At 42.6% G+C, this 24470-nt stretch overlaps 1 protein-coding gene across 3 annotated transcripts in view; it reads right to left on the reverse strand.

Annotated features, from left to right (window-relative positions):
- Positions 1-4935: 4935 nt before the first annotated feature.
- Positions 4936-24470, reverse strand: part of SESN3 (sestrin 3) — a 53163-nt gene continuing 33628 nt past the window's right edge. For 2 of the 3 annotated variants that reach the window (XM_072134160.1, XM_072134158.1), the window contains 8 exons: positions 20876-21073; positions 20561-20743; positions 19610-19846; positions 18528-18675; positions 12993-13111; positions 11772-11962; positions 10424-10568; positions 9266-10164 (listed from right to left, as the gene is read on the reverse strand). In XM_072134160.1, coding sequence (XP_071990261.1) covers positions 10078-10164; positions 10424-10568; positions 11772-11962; positions 12993-13111; positions 18528-18675; positions 19610-19846; positions 20561-20743; positions 20876-21073 — 1308 coding nt within the window. In that variant the 3' untranslated portion in view covers positions 9266-10077. Of the gene's footprint in view, positions 5332-9265; positions 10165-10423; positions 10569-11771; positions 11963-12992; positions 13112-18527; positions 18676-19609; positions 19847-20560; positions 20744-20875; positions 21074-24470 lie in introns of those variants that run through there. The other variant, XM_072134159.1, reaches the window with a different exon arrangement.

Raw genomic sequence — 24470 nt, forward strand, 5'->3', positions numbered from 1 at the left:
CAGCAAGTACAGCCACCAGCAGATCAACCAGAAATAAAATATATATAACGCTACTGTAGGCGTAAGTAAGCCATTTGGATTCTCCTTTGGCTATTTTCTAGCCAAGTATGAAAGCACACTACTATGCCAGATGAGATGACACTGAGTTATGAAAAAATAAACGTAAAATAAAAAGGAAATGGCAGACTGTGCCTAATTGAAATCCAACCCCTAATAAATTTTCCCACTTTGGTGTTTGAGGTGGATATGTGTGTCACTAAGAGCTAAACACAACGGTAGCAAGTCCCCCTGCAAATTCCTCACAATATGGTACTAGCTGCACTACTAGTGCCAGCAAGCCCAGCCACAAGCAAACAAAAAAAAAAAAAAGTATAACGTTATTGTAGCCCTAAGAAGGGCTGTTGGGTTCTTGTTGAATCACTCCTGCCTAACACTATTCTAATAGAACACCCTAACGCTTTCCCTGACCAGCAGCAGCTCTCTCCCTAGCGGCATCCAGACACAGAATGATCCGAGCAGCGCGGCCAGCGGCTAGTCTATCCCAGGGTCACCTGATCTGGCCAGCCAACCACTGCTATCGACGTGTAAGGGTACCACGTCATGCTGGGTGGAGTGCAGAGTCTCCTGGCTTGTGATTGGCTCTGTTTCTGGCCGCCAAAAAGCAAAACGGCGGGAGCTGCCATTTTCTCGAGCGGGCGAAGTATTCGTCCGAGCAACGAGCAGTTTCGAGTACGCTAATGCTAGAACGAGCATCAAGCTCGGACGAGTATGTTCGCTCATCTCTAATACTCACATATAGTATATATACATCACATATGTTATACATATTATACTGTACCATGTGCAGCATAATATGTATATAATGGGGCACATCCTCCATTCTTTAGTGTGTCAGGTTGGATGCCTGGGCCCCCTAACACTGCGAGCCCCACAGTAGCTGCTATCACTAGCACGTGCTATCACCTTTTCATTTGAAGTGACCCCTCCTCTTTAATCCTTGGCTTTGAATGATCACAGGGGTGCCAAATTTATACAGGTTTTTTACTACATTGAAAAAAAAGGTTTACCGTAATAACCTTTTCATACTTTGATGTACGGAGCTGTGTGAGGTGTAATTTTTTGGGGGGGTGAGCTGACGTTTTCTTTGCTAACATTTTGGGGACTGTATGAACATTTGATCACTTATAAAAAATTTAGCAAAATGATGAAAAATTGGCAATTTAGACATTGGGGCGCTATTTACTGTTACAGGGTTCAACACCGTATATATTTTGATAGAGCGGACATTTTGGGATGCAGCGATACTGAATATGTTTATGATGTTAGCTGTATTTTATATCAGTTATAGGGAAAGGGGGTGATTTGAACTATATAGTTTTGGGGTTTTTTTTCAACTATTTCTCAGACTCCGTAGCTTGTCTGATCCTACCATATACTACAGATCCTCGCTCCTGGATGACGTGAAAGGAAGCAATGATCTAAACCATTATGGCAGTGCCCACACGCTGCCGGCTTTGATGTGATCAGTGCTCGCATCAAACGCGGGTGTAACCGTTGGGTATTTCCTGCAATATCCCCATGAGCCCTCTCCATACCCCCGTTACCGACGTGTGACGTACCAATAAGTCACACATCGGTAAGGGGTTAAACTCAAGTCACCCGTCATGAGATTGGGACAAGCTAGTGACATCATTTGCCAGCCTTTTTTTTTTTCCCCAGACAAAAAAAAACAACAAATAACACCTGGACGGTTTTTTTTGGGGGGATATACGGCTCAGAAACGGATTACACACAGATGCCACGCAGACCTCAAATTGGACCACGGATCTGTTGTTTGTGACCAGCAAATGCACGGACTTGCATGATATATCGTTTTTCGCCCTCTTGTTTATTAAAAACGTTATTATTTTTCTTTAGGTCTTCACCGGCCCCTGTAAATTTTTAAAAAACTACTTTAGAACACAAAACCTCGTGATTTTTAATAATACCAAAACGAATGGAAACCTCTGGATTGGTCAATATTCCTCATGTTCCAAGGTTCTTTCCAGGGTCAGGCATTGACACAAAGGGTAACCACCAAGAGGTGGCATCATTCCGTTTGGAGGAGAGCTCATTTGCATAGCTCAGTATCTTCTAAATTATACTACTTCTGCTGGAACTCCCAAGATAATTCTGGGTGAATGTTGAACTCTATGAACCATAAAAACATTAAAATTGTGATTATTTTATTGTTGCACATACAAAGGAAAGAATCTAAAAGCTTTGAGCTCTTCTTTACTTAGGTTTCAGCTGATCGGTAGTGATCCTAGTAGTAGATTAGCTGTAATAATGTAAACGTATAAAACATTAAAAATATGCGATTAAAAAAAATAAAATGGTCACTACACATGTGCATATATTAATTATGAAAACATTTTTCGGGAAACTTCTAGCAGTTTTGACCCATAATAATTGCAGACATGTTGGACATTGACCCTGGAGATGTGTGTAACCATACCTTTGTATGTTATAAGCAGCAGGACTGTGATATATGCATTTATATTACAGGAATGTAACTGGACTTCTAGATCTTTTTACTACACAGAATAGCTCCTCCCCTTTGCTCGAAGTCACAACTGAAGGATTATGGTTAGATATGACATCAATTTCAATCCAGATTCAAAGGACACAGAAAACGTGTGAGGAGACTTCCCAGGGCGTAAAGTCCAGCTACAATCCTGGAATCCTATAAATCTGAATTTCACAGTAATTTGAAACAGTAACACTATTTCTGGTCATATTTTAACATTCATTCTTTATTTTCTTCTCTGCAGTCCTCCCTGTGCTGATGGGTGGAGACCTAGCTGCTTTGACTCAGCTCCTGCACACCTATCCCCCCCCCCCTCTCCATAGACCTACATGCAATCAAATACCTTTTGTCATTTTTGCAAGGATCCTGCAGATAGAAATTTACTTTGCAGTAAAGGGGTGGCCTATAACCAAGCAAAAAAATAAAAACAAAGACAAACTCACTTATGCAAAATTCTCTTTATTTACATAAAATACAGAGTCTCTCTATAAGATGTTGGATACATTGAAACACAGTAATGAAGTTACTGCTGGAAAATCAGTCAAATGACACAATAACAATATAAAGTTTTAAAAGCAAATGATAAAACTTCAGCCATCGCAGCCGATTTATCAACATGGCGACAATCTGCTGCAATGTAGAGCAAACTTCCCGGCTGTATTATGACTGATTCAGCTGGGAAGGACTACAGAGCACGATCTGCGTGCCACGTTTTATTGAGCAATAAATTGGTGGTCAGTAGGAGGTCTCAGCTTGTCAGGTCAAGCTTTAAAGGGGATCACTTAAAGAAAAAAGGCTTGTTTTCAAAATTTGAGTAACGCCACCACTTTTGTCCACCATGGACTGAATCTAGAACTAACTCAGCCCTTTATTAGGGGGGAAGATGCAATACCAGTTGCAGCCACTGAGCAAGGGTGGCGCCATTTCTGAAAAAAAAAAAAAAATGTTTCCGTTCTGGAAAAATTCCTTTCAATTTTTTTGCAGCTCTGGGAATATGATGGTTCTAATATCCATCATGGCCGTTGAGGAAAATAAACCTCTGTATAACCTCACAACGTGAAGGAAACACCACCAAAACATACATCACCATCCACAAATAACTCTCTTAGGCCTCGTTCAGACATAGTTTATGTGGCACTTCAACTGCTGGGGTCTATTTTAGATGTTACCAATGGACCAACAAGTAACCCCAGTCATTTCAATGGAACGAATGCCACACCTCCTACATGTCTGGCCGGAGGACCCCTTTAAATTCTGACTTCCTTGTTTAAATTCCTAAAATATTCTCAAAACAAGATCTGATCTGGAACCTTACCCGTGGGAGTCAGAGGAGACTTTTTCCTAGACAAATGAGAATTATGGAACATTGTGCTATAAGGAATTGTCCAGGACAAGAAAAACATGGCAGCTTTCACCCAGGTACAGTGCTGTACACGAGTACTGTGTGGTATTGCAGCATAGCTCATTAACTGTCAAGTAGGTGGAGCCAACCCACGACCACCCACTTGACAACAGAGAGCCTAATTTCCATAATTGGATGCCGAAACCAATGGCATAAAAAATGGTGAGGCCAAGAGGAAAAAAAATATAAAATCCACCTGTACCGAACTATTAAAGGAGAAGAGATTTGGCGCAATTGGAGGTGGTAAAAGATCCTCTTTAAAAGAGAATACTGCTGCGATATCAGACACAATCCCTGGACAGGTTTTATAAGAAATTATCAAAAAAATCTTTGAAGACCACCAAAAGATATGATATAGAGCACATCCCCTTAAAGGGGCAAGGCAAATTGCACTAAAAGGGGAGGTCTGTTACCTAATCTTGGGGCTTAGATTCCTGTCTCCATTTACATGTCTTGCATTACTTAAAGGGGTTGGCTACTTTACCTCATGATTTTTTGTTGTGTGTAACAAATACACACACTTTCTTGATATGTAAATTATGGATTATGGGTTCAGGATTAAAAGGGGTTGGCCACTTTACCTCATGATTTTTCTTTGTAATGTGTGTGAGGGGGGCAGGATATGAGGTAATTTACCAATATGCATCTATTCCCAATTCTGCTCTGCTTTCTTGATGTGTAAAGTAAAGTTTTCCATCTTTTTTACCTCATAAACCAAACATTCCTGATCATAAAATGGAGGCAGATGGAGGGTCATGTGATCTGACGGTCCCTGAAAAATCACCCTGCCAGGACCTGGATCTTGTAGGCGATTGCTCACGGACAGATAGAGATCACATGACCCTCCATCTGCCGCCATTTTATGATCAGGAATGTTTGTTTTATGAGGTAAAAAAGATGGAAAACTTCACTTTACACATCAAGAAAGCAGAGCAGAATTAGGAATAGATGCATATTGGTAAATTAGCTCATATCCCCCAAACACACACACACATAAAAAAAAAAAAAATCATGAGGTAAAGTGACAAACCCCTTTTAATCCTAAACCCATAATCCGGCCCATGATATACAATTATGACGTTTACAGGTTTTTTTTTTTATATAAACCTCCTCCTTTAATTTTTTTCCCCAAAGTATAAAAAAAAACTAAACGAAAACCAAACAATAATCATCTATTCTGGTTTTTCAGGTTATAAAGAGATTCCGAAAGGACACTTCAGCTTCATACAAAAGGGGGCAAGGTGGTCGCCTTCCGTGAATATTGCACTTTACCTTTTGTTCACTTTAAACAACATTGCATACGAAATATATCACAGCTTGGAGCCATCGCGACTACACTGATGAATGAAGGTAAAATGATCTGGAGTAAACATCAAAAAAAAAAAAAACATCAGAAAAAAAAAAGATAACATACAAATATAGCAATCAAGTACAACAGGTGCCCACCGCTCTCCTACCGGAAGGGGGCCCTGGAAGTATGTGCAAAACTTTATTTTTTTTTGGTCAGCTTTTTCTTACCCAACACCCCTTTATTGTATGAGGCAGCTACATAGTTACAAAAATTTTTTTTAAACTTGGGAGGGTGCTTTAATACTAGGACTATCGAAAAAAAGTGCAGTTGGCACCATGGCGGGCACTGCGGCGTGGGCAGTGCTTCACAGAACATGTGCGGGCTTAGCAGTTTTCGGATACTGTTATTGCTTCTTGGCAAGATTTTTAGAACATAAACACACAGGGAGAGTTTAGGTGTTATGTTTGACTTCCCTGACCCACCGTTACACGTTTTATAATCCGTTCCTGCTGTGCCGGCACCAATTTTACCGCATGAACACTGAAGTTTTAAAAGGGGTTGTCCATTTTGTTAAAAAAAAAAAAAACACAACTGCAAGTGTTCCTTTCTCCTGGAGCGCCTCCGCAGGGGAAATGAAGCATTGCAATCCAGGAGGTCCCAAAAGAGGGGCTTGATTTTAACATTTCAGGACTCCCTAAAAGGGTATTTTATATTGTATATATTTTATATTGTAAAGGGTATTTTATATTGTATATCTATTTTGGACAACCCCTTTAAAGTACACAACCTACATTAGATTAGCTAAATTTGGATTTAAAATGTCATGAAGGTGCACCTCTGGTTTAGAGATATTCACACCATTTAAATGAGGTGTTGCCATATTTGTAAATCCATAAAATACACTCCCAAGCAGAAACTTAAGAGGAGTCTTAAAGGGGCATTCCATTTCTTATTTTTTAAAGACCCTCCAAGGGTGAGGTGTTCAGACAAGCACTATGGCTTCTTTAAACTTTAAAACCAAGGACAGCACCATACATTGCATAGTGGCTGTGTTTGGTATTACATCCACTTAAGCAAGCAAGTCATATGATCGATTACACCACCAAATGGATGTGATATTATTAAACAGGCTTGTGTAAGGTATATTAAGGAATCACAAATGTCACCATTACTTAATATAAGGCACCCCCTGAGATACCATTTAGAGGATAGCTACCAAACCAGCTACGCACTAGTTTAGAGTAAACTCGTCACAGTGTACCAGCGTATCAATTCAAGAAAACGCCCCCTTAACGTTGGCACATTAAGTGCCTCAATGATGCCCCCTGCTAGTCAACCAGCAGAATGGCGTCCTTGTCATTGAGGTGGGATCTCAAGAATCGATTGGTTTGGCACACATAGCAGAAGGTGACGGGTTCACTATAAAGCATATAAGCCCATCATACAGCTACTGATCCATAGCAGGTCAACAACCCAATAAAAAAAAAAAAAAGCTATATAAATCTATTCACATGTGCCATGACTATATGTAACTGGAGTGCAAACACGTTCCCTTACAACACAGCATCTGGCCTCATGGCACAGGAAGTCTGGTGTGCGCTGGAAAATGCCTTCCCCTAACAATTCCTATATCAGATTTAGATCATGATCATTACATAACTTTTTTTTTTACAAATATATCTGTAAATGTTACAGTAGTTTTTCTTTTACATATACATTTTTTTTAGGTTGCATTAAAGTTCTAATAAATCTGCATTGACAATCTGGGTCTAGTGATATGGCACATTTTGTGGCACGCATTTTAAAGAACAGTCTAGGTAGACGATCGCTGAACAGAAATAACGCATCGTAAGAGCGAAACAGGTCACGTACGATCTAGGTGAGTGGTCGGTGGTGGGCAATATCAATTTGTTAGGGATCAAACTTGCTGGCTAAGAAGGAGACCACTGGTGGCCATCTTAATTTGGACAAGGGAGTAGTGAGTCGATCTGGATTACAATGGGTCAGAAAAAGAGACCATTAATGGTCATGCCCTGGTTCGTAAAGGGCCACTTATGGGTTGTGTAAGGGTATAAAGCCAAATACCACAAGTCAACAGACCATTGGTGGTAATGTCTGGATCATGGCTGGGATGTTAAAAGTAAGATCATTGCCATCAATGTCGGGATTGCCTAGAAGACTACCAGTTGTCAAGCCTGAGTACAAGTAAAACAACTGGCGATCATGTCTTGATTGTTAAGAAAGTATTGATGGGCATGCCAGAGACCATCCGTGGTCCTGACTGGATTGTTAAAGAGACCATCCGTGGTCCTGACTGGATTGTTAAAGAGACCATCCGTGGTCCTGACTGGATTGTTATAGAGACCATCCGTGGTCCTGACTGGATTGTTATAGAGACCATCCGTGGTCCTGACTGGATTGTTAAAGAGACCAACGGTGGTCCTGACTGGATTGTTAAAGAGACCAACGGTGGTCCTGACTGGATTGTTAAAGAGACCAACGGTGGTCCTGACTGGATTGTTAAAGAGACCATCCGTGGTCCTGACTGGATTGTTAAAGAGACCATCCGTGGTCCTGACTGGATTGTTAAAGAGACCATCCGTGGTCCTGACTGGATTGTTAAAGAGACCATCCGTGGTCCTGACTGGATTGTTAAAGAGACCAACGGTGGTCCTGACTGGATTGTTAAAGAGACCAACGGTGGTCCTGACTGGATTGTTAAAGAGACCAACGGTGGTCCTGACTGGATTGTTAAAGAGACCATCCGTGGTCCTGACTGGATTGTTAAAGAGACCATCCGTGGTCCTGACTGGATTGTTAAAGAGACCATCCGTGGTCCTGACTGGATTGTTAAAGAGACCAACGGTGGTCCTGACTGGATTGTTAAAGAGACCAACGGTGGTCCTGACTGGATTGTTAAAGAGACCATCCGTGGTCCTGACTGGATTGTTAAAGAGACCATCCGTGGTCCTGACTGGATTGTTAAAGAGACCAACGGTGGTCCTGACTGGATTGTTAAAGAGACCATCCGTGGTCCTGACTGGATTGTTAAAGAGACCATCCGTGGTCCTGACTGGATTGTTAAAGAGACCATCCGTGGTCCTGACTGGATTGTTAAAGAGACCATCCGTGGTCCTGACTGGATTGTTAAAGAGACCATCCGTGGTCCTGACTGGATTGTTAAAGAGACCAACGGTGGTCCTGACTGGATTGTTAAAGAGACCAACGGTGGTCCTGACTGGATTGTTAAAGAGACCAACGGTGGTCCTGACTGGATTCTTAAAGAGACCATCGGTGGTCCTGACTGGATTCTTAAGGAAACCAATGCTGGTCCTCACTGGATTGTTAAAGAGACCATTGGTGGTCATCCCTGGGTTGTTAGGGAAATCATTGGTGGTCATTACTGGATTGCTAGCAGGACCACTGGTGGTCATGCTTGGACTGTTGACGAAACCATTGGAGGCCATCCCTGGATTGTTAAGGAGACCATTGAGATCCTGGTCATATATGGGTCAGGTTATACTAAAGACCAATGACCTAGACTTGTCAACTAGCCCGCTCATCAAACTTGACACACATCAGCAGTGTGGTGGCCACCACACCTTATAAGCAGCACCAAAGATAAGTTCACATGATTAACCTGCAGCGAAATTATCGCCTTGAGTAAGGGATGGCTTTGCCCCCCAACCCACTATATAAAGTGACTATTTTTGCTACATCAACCAAATTCTCATGGTCAGAGAAACGGTATGAGATCAAGGCCACCTACCTACTGCCCACCACCGACTCGGGACACCTTCAATTAGCTTATGCATGTATTTTGTGTATACTGTTATGTGGAAACAAAAAAAAAAAAAAAATAATAATAATAATAATATCACCATTATCGGCTAAGAGAGTCTCACAGCTACAGAAAGTTTTTTGGGAAAGCACTCTCCATATCCAAGAAAAAAAAAACAAGCATATCACAAAGCTTTGCACTTCAGTAGGATGCTGCAGGACATTCTATAAAGGGAGAAGATATTTTTCACATTTTTTTTTTTGTATTTTTTTTTTTTTAGCAATCAGCTACTATCCACATTCAGGAAGTCAGTCTTTTTATTTTTATTTTTTTGACAGATTTGGTGAATATCTACTTCCCAAACCTGATTGGAGATTACCTGGATGTGGAAGCTGTTAAGCTATAACGTAATACCGATATGTACAAAACAACTTTATGGCACCGATTCAGCTTTTCAACCAAGAAGTTGGCACAAGACTGGTCGTAAAGCTTCTAAGTTCTACGAATTAGACAGTACAGCTTATTTTGTTGAGTTTTTTTTTTAGGTTTTTCCATAATTTTTTTTCTAGCTTTTCCTCCTTTAAACCCCCCTATCACACCTCCCGTCGCCGCCCCCCCCCCCCCCCCCATCTCGTGTATAAAACAAAGCACTCTACACATAACAGGAACAAGGCAAACCAGGATAACAAATGTATAACTGTACAAAAGAGGGGGGGGAAACAAAATTAAATTTCCCCAAAAATCGGAAATCCGGTGTCTAAAAGAAAACTTTTTGACAAAGCAGTGTGGATTAGTTACTGCTGTAAAGTATAAAAAAAAAAAACCCAAAAACATCATAGTAGTGCCATTTTTCTAACATTAGATAGAGCATTGTAGAAAAAAACAAAAAACAAAAACAGGTCATTCATTGCACATTACTGCCACATTTTTGGCCAGCATGGACACTAGAAATGCATATATGTTGGATGCTACATGACAGGCGGCCGCTGTTAAAGGTGAAGTCACGTTGCATGTCAATAATTACGTGCAAGACTTCAGGTCAGGTGACGGGTTATAGCACGCAGGGCATAGAGAAGTTCTGCCTGCATGCGTGCTTCCATGAGAAGAAGGTTGACATGGACCTGGAAAAAAAGGGGAGAGAATATTTACGAGGTGGCTGCGAGGTAGACAATGGCATAATACTTTAATCTAGACATGTGGTCTGGTGGAAACATAAGCATTTACTGAATAAGTATTGCATGTTGTATTGAATGAGAGCTTTATAAATCTGAATACAAAAAGCGCCATCTAGTGGTGACTCCAGACAGTCAGCATTTTATCATCTAAATTGTAAGTCTATGGAGCGAATTCATCAGAAAAATATCTTCCGGGAGGACTTACCTTTTCAGAGTGCTTGAACTGGCGCCAGTACCCGTCATACATGCGTTTGGTGGCTCGTTCAGGGTAACAGGTCACAGTTTTAATGTAAACCTTAAGGTTTCTCTCAAGTAACTGATTAACTTCCCCGTAATCGTAGTCATCGTACCTGGGGGGGAAAATCAGGTCAGACGCAGAGAATTAGCCACTCAGTTGATCTCTTGAGTGTATAAGTACAGTACGTGGCAGCTTAGACCCCGTTATTAATCATTGTACGCCATCTTTCAGCACACAAACTGCAGTTACCATAGAAATGTTAAAGGAGTTAAATAAGTTTTAGCACATATGACATAGGGGAAAAAAAATAGCTGGGGGTCATGTTCCTAGACATCATTAAAGTGACCTGTTCTATACAGACCGAGGCTTCTAGGATTGACTGTCCTGAGCAGGAAGTAGCAGAAAAGTCAATGGAGTTTAGTCCTACACTAAAAACCACAACACATCTGCAACAGAGTCAATGCACAGACAAATATTACTTCTTTATTATATTTGCCCTGATAGGCATTGTGATCAGTCACCCTTAATAAAATGGATTATGTCTGTCCAGCTATCCAGTCTTTAAATCTAGATTATGTCTGCCCTAACAGGCAATATGCCAAGACACCCTTGGGATTCTTTCAATGTGATCTAAGTCTGCTCTAGCAGGCAATATGGACAGACATATTCCATGACTAAGAGCGACCAGTTCCCTTGAAACGCGTAGGAATTTTGGAGTAACACTATGGACAAATGAATGATTGACGAAATAAAAGTCTAAAAAGATCACTTTTGCTGGCTGGACCATCAACTTTATTACTCAATATGGACAGACACCCCTGAGGTGGCAATATAATCCGAATTTGATTATATTGCCCAGTTAGGCAATATAGTCAAACATCCAAAAGGACCCTTTTGTAAAAAGATCACAGAGGCGTCTGACCATATTGCCTGAACAGCCTATTGTTCTTTGTATTACCTCATACAGTCCAGAGGGGTGGCCATTTCCCCTATCCTGGTAGGTCGTAACAATTATCCGTGTACAAAGGTAAACGATGTGGGTCAGCACATCATATTATAATTTATTTTAGAATTATTTTTACATCCATTAAATCATTTTCAAATCTAAATTTACATAAATTATACATACATATATACACATATACACATTTAATGTCCTAAAATATAAGGGGTGCTTTAATGAGCCTTCCGCATCTACTCTATTACAGGTTGTATTAGTGAAGGTTTGTCTCGTATGGGAACGAAATATATAAAGATATTTTTTTAAAAAGATGTAATAAACAATAAAAAAACCCACCAAAGTGGCACTACATACCTGATTCCAAACATACAGTGAACATAATTAAATAAGGCTCTTCTCAACATGGTGGTGTCCACGTCCTCATGAGTGGCCATGGTGTTATAGGTGAGATTATAGACCATTCGAAACTTGTCATCTAATAGATGGCCAATGTCGGAGTACAGTCTGTTCACCAGTGAGAAACCGTGATCTTCCCAGGAGTAGTCCTGTACATCAAGAACAATCTGATGAGAACATACCACTACAAACAAGGGGCTAATACCCAAATTCCTGTTCCTAAAGTCACATGTCACTTTCTTCCATCTTCTCCAACTCAGAGTAACACGTCACTGCAGGATCTGACTACGCATGGCTTATCTGTAGTCTGTCACCATGGAGATGATACATTTGTTTTGTCAGGTTTGTCTACGTAAAATGATGACATCTAGTGGATATTAAGCTACATTACACCTTACAGAAAGCTGGATGTTATAGCCATCACTAGTAAGCAGATCAATGGCCCATCCCGTGTTCTGCCTCAGATAAGACACATAGTTGGGTTATCTAGAAAGGACCGGGTGATATCTGGCAGTGAATTGTGGTTTTCCAGTAACACAAGCTATAAAGCAAGTGTGAACAGAATCTAAAGGGGGTCATCTCACATGTGACACTCCCCAACGTAGGGCAGCAGGATACCTGTATTTTATTTACTGTATTTTATCACTGAATGTCCTAATTGACACTTGTCCTGTTCTGGCGATTAAAGAGAAGCATCGTAGGTGTAAATGCCCCTTTAAAGGCCTTTGGTGACTGTGTCCCTTTTCCCTTTGTAGAGGAGTAAAAGGAAAGAATGTATTGCCAATGCAACAAAATACTAGCCAACTATAACAGAGACAATGCCTCACTGTCCTCCAGGATATCTATAACCCGTGCTGTACCTGCCAACGTGTGTTGAAATGAAATTTCCACTTGTGAAACCTGAACAGTGTGTGAACTTTGCTTCTCTTGGACAGGACTCGTCTGCACTTTATTGTCCTGTCTATTGCTAGTCAGTAAATATTCTTGGTAGATAAAAGTTGGCTCTACCACAAGCTCCATGTACACAGTCATGGATACGAGTCAAACTATTGGTTTTTAAAACAAAATCATTACTAAAGTGAACATTCCCTTTAAATTAGGAGGTCAAACTTCCTCAATCCAGCTTGTGAAGGTCATGTCACCTACACCAGGGTCTATACATAGAAGATGTATACGTACATGTGCTCGGAATGTAGGCAGATGTTCTTCCCCTCGCCTTGCAAAATCCTTGTATCCAAATCCGGGATCTTCTATATAACGAGAGGCATTGGACATCGACACCACATCATCATCGAAAGCTGAGAAGAGAAACATACAAGGGATGTCAGGTTTAGCAGTACAGGATAAGTAATGTCATGTATGTACACAGTGACTGCACCAGCAGCAGAATAGTGAGTGTAGCTCTGGAGTATAATGCAGGATGTAACTCAGGATCAGTACAGGATAAGTAATGTCATGTATGTACACAGTGGCTGCACCAGCAGCAGAATAGTGAGTGCAGCTCTGGGGTATAATACAGGGTGTAACTCAGGATCAGTACAGGATAAGTAATGTCATGTATGTACACAGTGACTGCACCAGCAGCAGAATAGTGAGTGCAGCTCTGGGGTATAATACAGGGTGTAACTCAGGATCAGTACAGGATAAGTAATGTCATGTATGTACACAGTGACTGCACCAGCAGCAGAATAGTGAGTGCAGCTCTGGGGTATAATACAGGGTGTAACTCAGGATCAGTACAGGATAAGTAATGTCATGTATGTACACAGTGACTGCACCACCAGCAGCAGAATAGTGAGTGCAGCTCTGGGGTATTATACAGGATGTAACTCAGGATCAGTACAGGATAAGTAATGTCATGTATGTACACAGTGACTGCACTAGCAGCAGAATAGTGAGTGCAGCTCTGGAGTATAATACAGGATGTAACTCGGGATCAGTACAGGATAAGTAATGTCATGTATGTGCACAGTGACTGCACTACCAGCAGCAGAATAGTGAGTGCAGCTCTGGAGTATAATACAGGATGTAACATATTTAGCATTAATTATACTGTATGATCCTAAGTTACGCAACTTTCCCTGACGATGACATATAAGTTAGTGGACAGGATTAGTTGCACGGATGATAACTAATCAGTGAAATGTCAGCTTTATGGAGCGGTGTCTGGGCAGAGCAGATGTGCTGGTGGTGTTTGCAGTAGCCAGGTAATTCTCTAGAGCTGTAACAATGTGTTACTAAGCAAATACCGTTCCCCTATCTATAAAGTGCGTCCTCTATTCCTGAAGAGGCAGGTGGCTTATATTGTGTAACTAAATGGCCGTGGAGGTAATTACCCGCCGGCTGACTGCGCGTGACCTTGGTGGCGATGCTCAGACGAGCTCCTCCGAGCCGTGCAGAACATAGCCGCCATATGGCCTTCACTGGCCGCCAACAATCACGAGGGATGAGTCGTGTCCCTGCGCTTCATTAACCCATCTAAGAGCCACTCCGCAAGGGGTTAACAAAAACGGAGAACATGAGGTCCTCGTACCCTAAAAATCACTCCTAAATATTGGCCATTCAATTTTTACGAAAATGAATACTAAAAATTTATAACCAATATAGCCATGGTTAGATAGCTATTCCTTACGACTCCCCGATGCACTTGCATGCTCACATCACATCTTAAATTATCTTCTCGAAAGAAATATTGGAGCATGATATCGAACATAGCCTACCCCTCCTCTGGGGATGTCAGAACACCCCTTCAAATATTCAATGAACACCCACTGTGCTTAAATTGGAAGCTTAGCAGACCCTCATCGTATATGACTGAGCTCCCCTAGTGCTGCAATCAGATATTCCCCCATATTTAAAGGGATTGTCTGTAGTTTTTTTCTTTTAAAAGTTTGATATTTTTATAAAAGTTTACCCCTTTAAGGTTGTATAGAAATGAATGGAGCTTAGTTGCAACACCACAAACTAGCCATGATCAGGGGTGGCACAAATTTTTGGAAGAAAAGCCTCCTCGTACAACCCCTTTAAGGTAGGGGATGTACATATATACATGAATTATGAAGTTAAAAAAAAATAGAGATTTTAATTGAAATATTGAACAAAGTTTAAGATCCATGATATTCTCTCATCTCTGATCAGATAACCGAGGTCTACCGTTTCCCAGGGAACCTTTTGTAACTTTCTAAAACACATCTGACAGCAAGGTGGAGCTCAGCTGTAGTCTGTTACCAAGGGCGACCTGCCAAAATTTTACAACAGCAGTAAGTGACATAATAAGACTCCAAAACTGTACTGAAATAGTAGGTATGTGACGAGTTACTTAACTTTTCTGTAAAATGACCCTCGATTCATCTTTGCAGGTGTGTAGAGACTGATACTAGATGGGCTCCCGGGGCGCGCACCCCCGGGCCCTCACTATTTTGCCCTTAACTGGCCCCCACCAAGTGTGGACATTTTAAACCGGTTCATAGAGGTACGTATTATGTAGACACTTGGGTCGTAGGTGTGGCAATCCAGTTTGTGCAAATTTAGGAAGGTTTTAGCTATTTTTATACTAAGGGCGGGAGAGGGTTCTGGGTGCTGTATGAGTACAGTTCAGCTGCCAACGATTAATTTGGGATTCCCCGTCTCATCGGGTCTACGCGCCAGGTTGTTGTCATTACATGAAGAGTAATTACAGTGGGAAAGTGCAGTGTGCGGCGCTGTCCTTGGAAGCAGCAGTCTGTGTTCTCTGAAACGTTGACGTTCCATGTGCGCGGCACACGTATCAGCAATGTGATCAGTAAACAGCGCTCAGAGTTAGGGTGTTAGCCAAAACCAGTTCTATCTTGACAAGACGGAGCTCTCAGCCGTGATCTCTGACTCCAGATAATAAGAAGATACGAAGTTGCCAGATTTTTAAAAAAAAAAGAAAAAATGTGGTGGCGCAAAACGTTTTACATTGCGTTCGATCAGATCCGAGCTTTCCGGAGATATTCACCTTTTTAAAGATATTCAAATTAGGCTGCAAGTGCAGTAGGGGCGGGACCATTTTCTACATTCGTTCTAAAGCAGACAGGCAAAATACATCACTGACGGCTAAAGGGATTGAAGTGTCCAGAGCCGATTCATGACATTTGCAGCTGTTAATAGGCAAATAGGCCCCGCCTCCAGTGCACTTGCAGGCCAATTTGAATATTGGTAAAAACGTGATCATCTCTGCACGGCTCCATCAGTTTGTACTCCATTTATATTAACCAGCAGAGGCGGACTATCTTTTACGTGCCCCCGATGTGATGTAATGGGGGGGGCAAGATTTCGGCTGTCACATCTCAAACATGAACCGTGGATGACCTCGGCACGCGGAATGCAAATAAAATCCAGAAAAACCTGTTTTCTGTGGTAAATAAAAACTAAAAATAAACCATGTTACGTAAAAGGCAGAAGGTCCCACAAATATTCATTTCTCATATGTTGAGCAAATATTAGTTATTATCCATGAGAAGTGACAGCTCTGGCCTCCCACACCAATGACATCGCTGCTCAGTGCCTTTGAATAGGGGCAGAAACATATCTATGTGACAACAAATGCAAAGATCAGCAGCTTTTTATGGATATGCAAATCAGCCTACAAGTGCATTAGGGGTGGAGTCAGATTTTCTCGACAGCTGTAGGCGCTCAGTTTTTCTTCTGAAGTCAAATCCAAAAGTTCCCCTTTGAAACATGATTGATATTTTCATCCTCTGGCCACATTTGCCAACATACGGCCTTAATGCAGAAAATTTGGCACCGCCCCCAATGCACTTAATGAACGATTGCATATAAAATAATGCTAAAATGATGATAATTATGTTTATTTCTAAAATGCGGTCATAAAAGTCTTTCTGTTCTGTTGAAATGCCTCTATTACGGGAGGAGGAAAAATATTGCATGATGAAAAGGATCTTTATATATACATTAAACATCTTTTTGACGTTTCGGATCATCAGGTTTTATTTTACTAGTGTAGGAGACACTCAAACAGCTTTATATAAAAGCTACAGCTCATGCATTAACAAAAGCAGCTCTTCCTGCCTCTACCCCAGCAGCAAGTCACAGCACTCATGTTAAAAGCAAATCAATGAGAGAATTCCAGTTTTGTCTCTATGGGTCTAAAGCTCCACAAACCACCCTGTGGTGAATAATTATAGGGAACTCTAACACCGAGCAACGGGACTATGCATTTTGCACCAAGAATCTCTTCCCATCTGCCATAATATTTAACGGTTGGTGGAATTTTCCAATTTACGACGACGGAATCTAACGTCTATGTTACGTCCTGCGCAGATCAATGCAGTCTATTGTTCCTTGTTATCAGGTTAGGGAGTGGCTAGCTGTAAATTATTCATTTGGATTACCCTTTAAGTTGTATTAATTTTTAACCATATATAAAATACCCCTACCAGAAACACAATCTATATAGTGATGGGAGATAAAGTTTGCTGATCCTTTATATAGGTTACTCATTTTAATATCCACTGCCCTCTCCCCTCCCTCCCCCGCTGCAAATCATGAAAAAAAAAAAAAAAAACTACCCTGGAAGCCATAATAGCCTCTTCTTACATAACATAATACATAACCAGTTCAAGGTCAATGGCGGGAGGCTGCACACTATGACTCTCCGATCTTTATCTTGCATTATATGCACCAGTTAAAGCTTACCTAACCTCTCAACAAACTTTACAGACAGTAGTAGTTCATAAGAAGCAAGACTTGCTCTCTTCATTTTGTAGCAGCTCACATTTTTCTATAGTCTGTCAAATTTGCAATCCTTTCTGTGTTGCGGGGGGAGACCTAGCTGCTGTGACTCAATTATCCCACTCCCCTTTACATAGACTTCTTTTTAATCTGGTACCCAAAATTCTGTTGAGATCCTGCCCACAAATATTTTGGTGCTGATAGGTGGAGATCTAGCAGCTTTGACTCACTCCCTCCCCCTCCCCTGTCCATAGACTTCTCAACAGAATCTCCGGTTCCAGATTAAATAGATCTTGCCCACAATCCTCTTGGTGCTAGTGGATGGACAGCTGCTGTGACTGACTCCACTCCCTCCCCTCTACATTTTAATCTGGCACTTGAGATTGTTGAGATCCTGCCCATAATCCTTTTTGGTGCAGACCTTAGCTTCTGTGACTCACTGCTCCCTCTCCCATCTCCATAGACTTCTTTTTAATCTGGCACCTCTAGCCAACAATCCCTACAGTGCTGGTTGGAGACCTAGCTGCTTTTCCTCACTGCTCCCCCTCCCAAACATTCAATTAAATCTGGCACCCGAGAACCTGTTGAGTTCTTGCTCACAATCCTCTTGGTGCTGGTCTTTTTATATCTAGCTGCTGTAACTCACCCCTCCCCTCTACATAGACTTCTTTTTAATCCGACGACAAATATTCTGCTGAAATAACTAAATGAGCAAACCTGACCCTAGTTCTTTCAACAGGACTCCTTTTATCAAGTGTTTTCTAATGTATTGAGTCAACCTGATGTCTCTAGATATTGTTCTTTCCGACCACCACTATGGTCGTCCGATTTCCTATGAACGTCTTTGTAGTCACACTCCACCCCATACAAATGGGTCATTGACTATTTGTTTTAAATATTATAATATAATAAGGTTATAATTTAAAAAGGAAAGAAGCATCTGTCTTAGACACAATGATGGCCCCCTATAGTGTATAATGTACTATATAGTGTACTGACCTCCAGAGACTACAAGAAGACTTTCCTTCTTTTCTTTCTCAAATCGTGTGGCCATCTCCTCCTGGGACGCCTCCTCCTCCTCTCGTTCTTCTTGAAGTTTCTTCATCTTTTCCATCAAAGCTTCAATCTCGCTTTCATAGTCTGCGTTCTGTGAAGGATTGGATATTGTCAGTTCTGGGTATATATCCATGGCCCACCAGAGGATTCTCTGATCCAATTCCTATCCAATTATAAATGGGCTCCCAAGATCCAGCTGAAAACAACACTTTTTGGGCAATCACTTGACACAAAGGCTGCATTCACACAATTGTAGGGTGGTGCATGTACGGATGCAAGCTTGCGGCCGTACATGCGTCCACATAGATGGCAATGGCCGCACGGACTGATACGCTGCAGCACACGAGCGGCACCGCACACGAAACAAAAGATAGGACATGTCATATCTTTCCCGTGGATCTCTATGGAGAGGGGAGGCTTCACCCCTTCTCCTTTCCATGGCGCCGGACGTATGCCCACCCATATGTCAATTCAGACTAAGGCCTCCGTCTTATAGGGGGTTTCACAAATAGTATATCTTACTGATGATACATTCTACATGGGCCTCCCACGAGACACGTTAGGCCCTATCCTAGGCTAAACCCTATCCACAGGGCCCAACTTGTTTTGTCGGAAAACCCCTTTAAGGATGGATTCGCAGGGGGAGGGTTTATCAGAAGAGAGCAGAACTGTTCTAGTTGCCCCTGAAAACCAATCAGAGATCAGCTTACATTTTCCCACAGCGGTTTATAATTGGTTTCCATGGACAACTAGAACAGTTTTACCTCAGCCACTTCTGATAAATCTCCCCCCATACTGTATATCGCACCAATATCTGAAATCACGACCTACAAAACCCAGGTTTCTGGCCATTGTACTTACCAGCCATCAACACTGAATCTCAACATCAAAGACAAGTGGTCCCCATTCTCCCACCAGTGCCATGTAAATGTAGTCACATACCAAGACCCCATTTCTTGATATTAAGGGTCTCAATTTCACCCCCACAGATGGGAGACTGGACCAAGACCCCAGATTGCCCTTACCTGTGTGCTGTTGCTCATCAGGCCCGTGTTCTCTATACTGTTGTCGTTGGCAAGATCGCAGACGCAAAACTTGTTTTTCACCACTAGGTGGAGCCCATTGGAAGGTTCGTGTTCTCGATCAGGGTTTATGCCACTGCCGAAAACAAAGCTTGCCAGTGCGTGGTAGTGAGCCAGCAGTACCACCGCGTGCACCAGCTCTGCCAGCGACCAGTTGTTCTCTCCCGTTTTCACCAATTTCTGAAAGGGGAAAAAAAATTTAAAAAAAACAAAAAAAATAAAATAAAATCAACCAGCAACATATACAATGTAATACTCCCAAATTAGAAATGAGGGGTGCACCGATGTAATGGTGTAAGTTATAAGGTAGCAGGGTAAGTTTTCTGGGTTAAGGTGAAAATGCAATATCAGACAAATCCTATGGATAAGGGTGGCGCCGTTTTATAAAGCAGATATGACTTCAATCTTTTTTTGAATATCTTTTTTCACTTTTAGTTATTAAGATAATGGTCAAAATAGAAAAAAAAAAAAAATTGTAAAGAACATTACTTTTTTCCCTCTCTTTACAGAAGCCTATTTTTTTCAGCACAAAAAAAATGTACTGCAAGGGGGGGAATCACAAGACTCACTTCATCCAATGAGTGGCCTCCTCGGAGCAGGTGACAACACAGGAAGTGATGTCCCCTTTAAAACAAAGTGACACCCGTGAGCTGTGGAGGCCACTCATTGGCTGCAGTGGATGTCACGGCCTCCCCTCAGGCTCCAAAACCCAAAGTACCAAAAAATTTGGGAAACTGAGCTGTACTGGGGAAAGTATGTGTTCTTTCCAAGAAAACTTAAAAAAAAAAAAAGTTCTGATAACCCACTGCTACGAGCGGTGTGAACAGTATCTAGTAAGAGCCCACGTGCCGCACCCTTTGCATAGACATCACATGGCATAGCTTGCGCCATTACCTGTATGTGATCTTTCGTGACGAGCCAGGGTCTGTGTGCGAGAAGCTTGTTGATTTCGTTGAGATTTTTTAGCCTCTGCGGTACATACTCCAACCCGTTCAGCCATTCAGAGGATCCTCCTGTGTTCAGGAACTCGTCCACGTGCATGTTTATCAGGTACGCGCACTGGTGCCGCGCCGCCGCCTGAGGAGAGGGGTGGGGACTATTACACATCAAGTCGTCAATGGGCGACAAATACAAAAATCTCCTATATGCCAATCCCCACAGGTATACACGACACCTCCTACATCACAGCGCACCGCCAGGAGCACTCACCATGATGGCGATGTAGTGCCTGTAATGGTAGGGCAGGGGACCGTCCATACGGAGCATATAGAACTGTGTGCGGAGGAAGGACTCCAGGTATTGCGGGTGCAGGCTCATGACTTGGGTGATGTTGTCCAGGCGGCCGGACGTGCTGTACTCTTCCACCAGCCGGTTAACGAGGGTGACCACATCGTTGGTTTGGCCAAACTAATTGCAAAAAGAACAAGATGTCAGACAAGAGAGACACTCCCTTGTATAAACAGGTGACAACATCAAGATTTACAGGGAAGACAAAACCAGATTTACATTCACGATAATCCGGAAATTTCTGCCTTCATGCAAGGGTTGACGGGCAGCAAACGCCACCAGGATAGCGAACCACAAAATATGGAAATATCCAAACACAATCAAAAATTTATATGATCCCAATGTAATCATTGCAAAAAGTTGTGCAAACTTTAAAAACTTTTTACAATGCAAAATTATAAAAATCTAAAAAGAAAAAAATCGCCTGCCAATGTTTTATGTACAAGACTCCACAGCGGTCAATGTACAATGAACCCATTGACCCCAGAAGAAAGGGATTCCTGAAACCCACCACAAAACTTGGTCAAAAGAGACATTATAAGCCCCCTCTATAGTCTGTTTTTCATGTGGGGGGGGGGGGGGGGGGAGGCAAATGAAGCGTGTCCATTAATTAAAGCTCACCCCCCCCCTCCCTCCATTGAGCCAGGGAGTATTTTTAGTAATAATGCAAACACAAAGCCCATAGCCTCCACCCAGAGAGATGCAAGATCAGCAATGCCTTCATTTTACCAGACAAACCCAGTGACCCCGATCATAGCGAAACTGGAGCGCATGAAAGAGATGAGCAACTAGAGATCCCCATAGAACTGTTCTGCTTATAGCCACCAGGAAAATGCTATGTGATCTACAGGCGGCATGTTATAGAGCAGGAGGAGCTCTGCAGATTGTACGTAGTGTCCTATCTGCAGGGACAATGTTAAAGAGCAGGAGGAGCTGAGAAGAATTAGCATAGTGTCCCATTTATTTATTTTTTATCAGAATTTTTTTTTTAAAGAGTTTTCTGGTATAATCATATATATGCACACACAAAGCACAGGCAGCAGGTTATAGAGCAGGAGGAGCTGAGCAGATTTCTCTCAGATAGAACTCTATGAGCAAAGAATTACAGAGAATATAAATGGCTGGACCTTTATACAAGTTCTTATACCTCTTGTGTCCCCCTCTCATCCTCATTGACTGCAAGCTCTTGGGAGCAGGGCCCCCACTCCTATTGTTCCATATGACTAGGTTTGTACTCTGATGTATTATTTTGTTTGTATAGGATTTGTAAAGCGCTACGGAATACGTTTATTATTCTTTACTGTAAAAACTAAGAACCCTCTGTAACATTTAGAGACTCTCAATAATAAGAATATCCCCCATCAACTCCAGTGGTTCTATACACAATCAGATTTTCCCAGTGGATACGGTCCTGGCTTCCCACTCCATGTACTACAGGGGACTATATGCAGGGAGGGGGAAGCTCCCGGCAGGGCAATACCTATATATTTTGAGAATGTAAGTGAGTAAGTTCTCTGAATACACAGAGATAGCGTGATGTCCCCAGGAGGTAGAGAAGGACAGGGATTGCATTCCCTTTTCCTTGATGCTCATCCCTTTCCTGTTTCCTATTCTAATTTCCTTCCTTACACTTCACAAGTCACTGGAGAAACTGCTTCATCATTGTAACGCATCAAAGGAAGAAAAATCACATCTATAGAAGTATATAGAGCACAGAGAGTATAGAGATGAATATAGAGAGAAGCAACACAGGCTCAACCCAATGCACTATATGTCCATTATATAATAACTTATCTATCTACAGACTCTCCATTATTATAATAATATCTAATATTTATGTATATGTTGTATAGGAGAGAAGATATTAAATTTGTCCATAATCTGTCCATTTAGATGCATTTATCTAATAACAGTATCTTGAAGCAATATCGATCTCTCCTATTGATCCATCCCACCCTCATCCATCCAGCCATCCATCCCACCCTCATCCATCCAGCCATCCATCCCACCCTCAGCCATCCATCCATCCATCCAAACCAACAGCTATCCATCCATCCCACCCTCATCCATCCATCCATCCCACCCTCATCCTTCCAGCCATCTATGCATCCCACCCTCATCCACCCAGCCATCCATCCCACCCTCCATCCAACCCTCATCTATGCATCCCACCCTCATCCACCCAGCCATCCATCCCACCCTCCATCCAACCCTCATCTATCCATCCCACCCTCATCTATGCATCCCACCCTCATCTATGCATCCCACCCTCATCTATGCATCCCACCCTCATCTATGCATCCCACCCTCATCTATGCATCCCACCCTCATCTATGCATCCCACCCTCATCTATGCATCCCACCCTCATCTATGCATCCCACCCTCATCTATGCATCCCACCCTCATCTATGCATCCCACCCTCATCCACCCAGCCATCCATCCAACCCTCATCCATCCATCCATCCCACCCTCACCCTTCCAGCCATCTATGCATCCCATCCAGCCATCCATCCATCCCAGCCTCATCCATCCATCCCAGCCTCATCCATCCATCCCAGCCTCATCCATCCATCCCAGCCTCATCCATCCATCCCAGCCTCATCCATCCATCCCAGCCTCATCCATCCATCCCAGCCTCATCCATCCATCCCAGCCTCATCCATCCATCCCAGCCTCATCCATCCATCCCAGCCTCATCCATCCATCCCAGCCTCATCCATCCAGCCACCCATGCATCCCAGCCTCATCCATCCAGCCACCCATGCATCCCAGCCTCATCCATCCAGCCACCCATGCATCCTAGCCTCATCCATCCAGCCACCCATGCATCCTAGCCTCATCCATCCAGCCATACATCCCACCCACCCTACATCCAGCCATCCATCCATCGCACCCTCCCTACATCCAGCCATCCATCCATCGCACCCTCATTCAGCCATCCATCCCTTCCTCATCCATCCAGCCTCCCATGCATCCCACCCTCATCCATCCATCCATCCATCCCTCATCCATCCATCCAACCCTCATCCATCCAGCCATCCATCCATCCAACCCAACAGCCATCCATCCATCCAACCCAACAGCCATCCATCCATCCAACCCAACAGCCATCCATCCATCCCACCCTTCCAACCATCTATGCATCCCACCCTCATCCATCCATCCATCCCACCCTCATTCATTCATCAAGCCATCCATCCCACCCTCATCCTTCCAGCCATCTATGCATCCCACCCTCATCCATCCCACCTCCAGCCATCCATCCCACCCTCATTCATCCAGCCATCCATCCCTCATCCATCCTACCCTCCAGCCATCCATCCATTCCACTCATATCCATCCATGTCAGGCTGTCTCGCTCAGTTTGGTTTGACTCATATACACTAGCCCTCTCTGGTGTATGGACGATGATACCGGTGTCAGTACATCTTATTTTATTTGTGAGGTGATGGTGACCCCAACCAGAGGGGTTTCTAAAGAAGAAACTTCTAGGCCTCAACTATAATGAAAGCGCT

Source organism: Engystomops pustulosus, chromosome 2, assembly GCF_040894005.1.
Source record: "Engystomops pustulosus chromosome 2, aEngPut4.maternal, whole genome shotgun sequence".
Lineage (NCBI taxonomy): Eukaryota > Metazoa > Chordata > Amphibia > Anura > Leptodactylidae > Engystomops > Engystomops pustulosus.